The 7545-nt window shown below is 38.7% G+C and overlaps 1 protein-coding gene across 1 annotated transcript; it reads left to right on the forward strand.

The window, feature by feature from the left end:
• The first annotated feature begins 785 nt into the window (after nt 1-785).
• LOC114389797 (protein MAIN-LIKE 1-like) lies at nt 786-3069 on the forward strand. The gene is made up of 3 exons (XM_028350527.1): nt 786-907; nt 2081-2618; nt 2800-3069. Exons 1-3 carry the CDS (start codon nt 786-788, stop codon nt 3067-3069), a joined length of 930 nt encoding a protein of 309 aa, XP_028206328.1.
• The last annotated feature ends 4476 nt before the right edge of the window (nt 3070-7545 follow it).

The raw sequence follows: 7545 nt of genomic DNA on the forward strand, positions 1-7545 counted from the left end.
GCCAAATTCTAAGTCAACAAGACAACAAGATAAAATCCAACTCTTAGGCCTTGTTTGAATAAACTTCTCCATAAGCACTTATAGAAGGAGAAAATAGGAAGGTGAAATGAATTAACCTTCTCCATAAGCTAAAATCAACCTATGCATTTTATCTTTTATAAAAATGAAGTGCATTTTAGCTAAAATTAGCCCATTTTATTTTAACTTGTTATTTTCTTCTCCTATATGTGTTTATGGAGAAGTTTATCCAAACAAGGCCTTAGTAATCTGCCACTCTCATTAAATAGGGAATGCTTTAAATTGCAAGAGAAAAGAGACTATTACAGTTCGTATGCACATGCTAACAAAATAAGAAGCACAACCATGCAAAGTAAACGCTAGCAACCATACATAAATGAAATCCTGACAACCTTTCAAATAAATAATTGACTGAATGACAGCCCTAAGGCAATGAAATCCTGACAACTTGCATGACTTTGAGTCAATGGAATTTGCGTTAGACCAATGAAATTTGAGTGAATGAAATCAGTGATGGAATTTGCGGTAGACATTTGCAGATCATGGTTAGGACCCGAGGATTAGGTCGTGCCTTAGGGCACGATACTAGCAGAGGTGTGGGCAGAGGAGATCATGATGATTTCGATGATCCTTCGCAGCGTCGATGGCCTACAACATCCGCGCGCAAGCAATGAGTACCTATCACTACTACGAACGATGAGCCAGTGGTCCTTGCGATAGAGGCTGACGGAGCTTCGGTTGAGGCTGACGTATATGCGGATGAGCCGATGGCAGGAGGTGATGTACATGACACTAGGGCATACACTCTTGCAGACACAGGCGCACAGGCTGCTGAGGATGAGCCTGAGGGATTTTCGAGTGATCCGAGGGACCCATCCGTGCTGACCGAGTATGTGGATCACGTTGCAGGTAGCGTATGGACGGGAGAGGTATTTATAATATTGAATTTTAGTTAGTTGTTAATTATACTTCATGATTGAAATTTTTTTCCTTTAAAATATAATGTTAACAAATTGTGTGTTCCTTTATACTTCAATTCAAGAGCGTCTTGAGTTGAAGTTATCCTCTCACGGGAGGAAGGTGCATAGTTTAGACAGGCCTGATGTAAGCTTCATTGGAACTTGTAAGCCTAGGATCTTCTTCATCAATGGATTCCTTTGCTTTTTGGAAGATGAATGGCAGCGAAATGGAGAAGGAAGAGAGAGAGGAGACACCACTTCAAGGAGAAGATGAGTCTAGAAGAAGCTCACCACCATAGGAGGCCATGGATAAGAGCTTGGAGGAAGAAGGAGATGAATGAAGGGAGAGGAAGAGAAGAGCACGAAATTTTGTGCTCCAAAAGAGCTCTGAAATATGAAGTTTAATTTTCAAATGATCAAAGTTTGAAAAATGCACACACATAGCCTCTATTTATAGCCTAAGTGTCACACAAAATTAGAGGGAAATTTGAATTCTATTCAAATTTCACTTGAATTTGAAATTGAATTTGTGGAGCCAAATTTTGGAGCCAAAATTTCACTAATTATGATTAGTGAATTTCAGATATGGTTCAGCCCACTAATTCAAGATCAAGTCCAAGATTCTCCACTAAGTGTGCTTAGGTGTCTTGAGGCATGTAAATCATGAAGGACATGCACAAAGTGTGACTATATGATGTGACAATAGGGTGTAGCAAGCAAATGCTCACCTCCCCCTCTAAAATTTAATTGGATTGGGTTTCTCCCAATTCAATTAAATTTATTTCTCAACACACACATCAAATATTCACTTAATGCATGTGAAATTACAAAATTACCCCTAATACAAAAACTAGTCTAGGTGCCCTAAAATACAAAGGTTGGAAAATCATACATTTCTAGGGTACCCTACCTACATCATGGAGCTCTAAATACAAGGCCCAAAATTAATGAAACCTTAATCTAATATGTACAAAGATAAGTGGGCTCATACTTAGCCCATGGGCCCGAAATCTACCCTAAGGCTCATGAGAACCCTAGGGCCTTCTCTTGCATCTTTGGCCCAATCTTCTTGGAGTCTTCTATCCAATGCCCTTGGGGGGTAGGATTGCATCAAGGCCTGTCCCTACCATTGAGGGGCTAGTTGCTGGGACAGGACTAAGTCCTCTGATCGCGGGTTCGATAGACACTAGCGATCGGGGACTTTTGCCGTTGTTTGTCGAGCGGTGGCAGCGGGAGACTTCTAGTTTCGATCTCCCTGTGGGAGAGGTGATGATCACGCTGGATGATGTCGCGTCCCTTCTGCATCTGCCCGTGGTTGGCGACTTGCATGCCTTTCAGCCCGTGCACGTGGATGATGTTGTACAGATGCCGGTGGAGTTATTGATGGTCCCTGCAAAGGCTGCCAGGGTTGAGACAACACAGTGTCGTGGACCGTACGTACGCCTGCAATGGGTACGTGATATCTATGAGCGGCGATGCCAGGCAGGACATTGGAAACCCGCGGCTCGCGTGTTTCTTCTTCATCTTCTGGATTGCACTCTTTTCGCTAACAAAAGTGTAACCAATGTTCATGTTGTGTTTTTGGAGGCCCTTCGTGATCTCAGTCAGGCTGGGAGGTACGCATGGGGAGTAGTTGTGTTGGTGCATATGTACGACCACCTGAATGATGCTTCTATCAGCACCAGCTGACAGCTTAGTGGTTACATCACGCTGTTGCAAGTAACAAACATGTTTTTGATTCGTTGAGGTTAAACAATGTTTAGCTTGAAATTTTTTTAGACTTTCATTATTAATTTTTATGATTTTCATGTTACCTCTGTAGTACTGGATATACGAGCACTTTCCCTCAGTCGCGGAGTCCACTGTTGATCCAGACTACGACGAGGATTCACCGCGTGCTTGTAGGTGGATTGCTACAAAGAAGACTGTGAAGAGCATACGTACACCGACGTACAGGGAGCACCTGGATCGACTCTGGATTTTGGATGTCCGTTGGATCCCATATGGGGAGCACCGACCAGTCCGAGACTTCCATATGATTCCATGCTATTTCGGTCTGCTGCGCTGGGGGCCAGTTGTTGTGTATTACTGACCAGAAAGGGTCATGCGACAGTTTGGATACACCCATACCATTCCTACTCCGCCTGCCGATTCATGGGTGTCATTTGATGATATACATGAAAAGTGGATGCACTATTCGGACCATATGGATGCAGCAGGTGACAATTGCGTTGTGCCAGGGCAGTGTGCCAGCGACTACATGGACTGGTTCTTCCGCATTTTGCATCCATTCATGACATCGGGCTAGCCATTAGATCCTCGGGCAGATGGTCATGCTACGCAGCCCAGAGTTGCCACTCAGGATCCAGACACAAATATCCTTCCGGTCACGGAGCCAGCAGCACCATTGACATCTGCAAGGTCCGATGTGGCCGAGCCGAGACATGCAGTGGTAAGTGTTGCTAATAATTTACGTCATTTACGGCAATTTTTGCATAATAATTTGTCTAATTTGTTTGTTTTGTATTTAACAGGAAGCTTGCCATCCGATTGCGGAGAGCTTGGAGAGCCATCTCAACCTAGGGATGGTCACGCCAGGCACATCGACACATGAGCTGATCGAAGAATGCCTCAAGATTGCCAGGAGTGTCACACAAGACTAGCTAGTATATGTTAGGTCTCGACGCAGGCGACGCACGAATCAGTCGTAGTTTATTTACACATTTTATATTGAAATTCGATGTATATGTTAGGATTTCCTAATCTAGCTTAATGGATGATATTAGGATTGCTTATTAAATAATTTTTTGAAAAGTGTTTTTGTAAATATGTTTTAAAATTTAATTATCGCTATACTAGGTATAATTATAAGCACCTGGTTGATGTCGTCTAGATGATCGATCCAATCATGAATCATAAACTGAATCCAAGGGCTCGACAAAATAAATTAATAACAAATCAAACTAATGATAGGCTCATCAACTGAAATAGTCAAAATTAAGCTCAACTAGTAGTAATAATTTTAATGTTTATAATTAGTTTTTTTCATCTTAATTAATATTTGTGTGAATTTGTTCATTAAAGATTAACCTTTACTGGAGAACTTTACTAATCATCTTAAGTAGGATTTCTTCATTTAATCATATTTTTTCATTCAAAATATTTAGATCCAAGATTTTGCTTAAGGAAATCAAACATAATTAGTAATAATTAAAGATCTTAACTCATTGGGAGCAACAAAAGTAGTTAGTAGCTATTATTATTGAAAAAACCATAAAATGTTTTATTTAAATGAAATACTTGAAAAAAAAAAGAACAAATCGAGGAGTGGAAGATATAAATATAATAAACTAGAGAGGGTAAAATACAAACACTTATTTCCCAAAATATAGTCTCAACCAATCACTGGGCACACTGGTGACAACCCCAGTACCCTTATCCATCAAAATAGACAACATGGGAAGCACATAAATGACCTCACTGAAGGAAAGTGGAGACTTCAATGGAAGTCCAATCAAGTCACGACCAGTGAGCTCAAGCAAGCAAGATGGTTTCTCCGGAATCCGTGAGCAGTTCTGGTAGGCAAGATTAAGCGTAGCTCGGTGAGCAAGAACAAGCACCTCACTGTCATTGATTTCAAAAGCCCCATACTTCCCATCCGGCAACACCCAAGCATTGGTTTGACCATACATTGTCTCAGCTGTCAAAGTTGCAGTAACAAGAAACACCTTCTTTCCCTCCAACACCTTAAATTTTTCAGGAAAAGGAGCAATCAACTCCATCTTAATAATAGTGTACTCTTGAGGCTGAACTCCCTCACCACTAGCCCTATCATGATCAACACGAGGTTGACCATCCAATGGAGAAAAAATAGTATACCTCAGGAGGAGCAGCCTTTGACTTTTTACTTTTGAATTTATTAGGAGGAGCAGACGGTCACGACGCGTGAAGCTCTTATTGCCACCCTCGCTCGCCATGTCTGAGAGGTGGCGGAAGCTGCGGTTAAATTAAAGGGTTTCAGATTGGAAAACAGAAAATGGAGAGACTTGGATAAAGGTTGAAGGTGTAAAAAGCTTTTAATTACCTGTCTGGTGCTGAAGTTTGAAAATGGAGGCAAGACTGCGTGCGACAAAGCAACATGCAGAGAAAAAAACCAGGCGCGGGATAGAGATCAAGAGCAAGGGTTTTTTTTGTTAATTTATTATGCAAATAAAAGATATTTCTATTTTTTAAAAAAATTTAAATTTTTTTCTATTGATATCAACTTTTTTCTACTCAATTTACATATCAACTTATTTAATTATTAATATATATAGTTACCCCAAATTAAATTATCTTCGAATATACATTCTTTTGTCATTTTTTGTTTCCTTGATCGCCTTCTATTATCCAACTCTCTTTGAATTATAAACTAGAGAGGGTAAAATACAAACACTTCTGTACAATTAATTGTTATTTTTTGTTTGTTGTAGTTGTTTTTTTTATATTTAAAATAAATTTGCAACACCGACAAGTTGTCTTCCATTTCCAGAAAAACAAAAAAAGAACAATTATGCGATACATTAATTCAAACAGTACATTAACTTCAACATAGTCGAACGAAATTAAATTTGCATCAAATACTAGGACTAACTCATGCTAATTTTGCGACAAGGACAACTCGTCTTCCATTTCCATTACAGGTTTACTGAAAACAACTAAAATTTATATTGACCCAATCTTTTTCCAGTAGTTATACTCAATTAACACCTTCATCACGTCATTGTTGGTTTTGAGTTCAATTATTTCGAATTTGATAACTTTTTTCTGAGTACTCATGGTGGCTTGGTTGTCTAAAAAACAATCGTCTTACCGTTTGTGTTTCGTGAATACCATAAGGGGTAATCTCATGAGGCGCAACTTGCTTGATCAAATCCTTCAGTTCATCCATGGTACATCCGAAAGGAATGTCAAACTTTTTGGGATTTTTTCCTGTGAACGAGTAACCAACAAACTCATTTTGGCGTGACATGTTCCATCTCCCATTGTAATATAGCAGGGCATCATGAGTAGGGGTCATAGTGGCTTGAAGTAAGTTTAAAATACCATCTGGTGTTCTAGCAATGGTACATAATAACTCAATTGGACCAACAAACGAAAATTGATGATTACACATTAACATTGTGTTAACATTAGCATCATTTTTCAGTTGCATACATTGAAACCAAAATTGATTACCTGCATATGTGAAAGGCTTCCGGTAGTAAATTTCATCCAAAAATTGATTGTCTGTTAGCTTAAGGGTATTGTGTATTTTGGTTTTTAACACTTCAAAATCACAACCATTAGGTATTCGAATAGGAACTGGAGTGGAAGCTTGAAAACAAACATCACTGTCATTGTGAACAATGGATCCATTTGGAAAAATAAAGCCTAATGTGGAGTTCACAATTGTCTGACTGCTTGTCTCTCCCAAAAATGCCATAGTTTTTTGTAAGAGTTGGGTTACGACTGAAACTTGTGGTTTTTTACAGTGTTAGGTGGTGTCATAATATAGATGAGTTTTAATATCAATGTTGTATTTTTAAAAAATTAAAAATATGCATGCACATGCTTTTTGTATGTGTTGTCAACTACACCAATGACGTGACACGCTTTACCTTGCATCAGATCTGCATGTGTAGTCATGCTGTGCAAGGTCCTATCACGCGCTTTATGTTAACGCAGACAATAATTTATCATACATACTTTTTCACAATGTGTTGTCAACTCAAACAATGATATATCATACATGCTTTTTTAGAATTAAGTAATAATTTTGTTTTGGATGTAACAAATATACAAAGACACATAAATGTAATGTGAAAATCCAATTCAAAACGATCAATCATTATAAATTACATGTTCAATCATCATTTATGTCAACATAGTCTCTGTTGAACATCACGAAGCTCTTGTGATGCTGCATTCTGCTAATATATAGAGTTGGCCACGGCTTCACCTGAGGATGACAATTGCTAGACCATAACAATGCTACAGGCAGTAAAGGACAATGTTCTTTTAAATAAACCTATTGTACATGCGAAAAAAGTGTTAACTCATTCCTACAAAACTCATTGCATAAATATAAAAAAACACTTCATATCTACAATGTACCTCAATAAAATGATTGTCATACACATGACCAATACAAATTATACGATGCAATGAAGAATTTGCCAGCGTTTGACTTCTAAAAGGAAAGAATGTCATGCTTTGTTGTTTAGGTAAGGATACAACGATTACATTATATCTTGATGCAATGACATGTCCCATGTCCGTTATATCCATCCACTTATATGTAGTCACCTAAATGAAACAATTATACACGTCAAACTTAATTGTAAAGTTAACATCCTTAATTCCTCAAATCTCTCTGTGCCACCAAAGAGTTGGGTATAGTCTTCTGAGAATTTCCCAAGTTCTTTAAGAAGATGGTAGCGGACCACCGACCAAGAGTCTTCACCCATACCTAATAAATCGGAAACCGACCGATATCCACAGTTACCATCAGCTTTGACATCAACAATCTTATCAATGAAGTTGTGCA

The sequence above is a fragment of the Glycine soja genome, chromosome 16 (genome assembly GCF_004193775.1).
Source record: "Glycine soja cultivar W05 chromosome 16, ASM419377v2, whole genome shotgun sequence".
NCBI classification, from domain to species: domain Eukaryota; kingdom Viridiplantae; phylum Streptophyta; class Magnoliopsida; order Fabales; family Fabaceae; genus Glycine; species Glycine soja.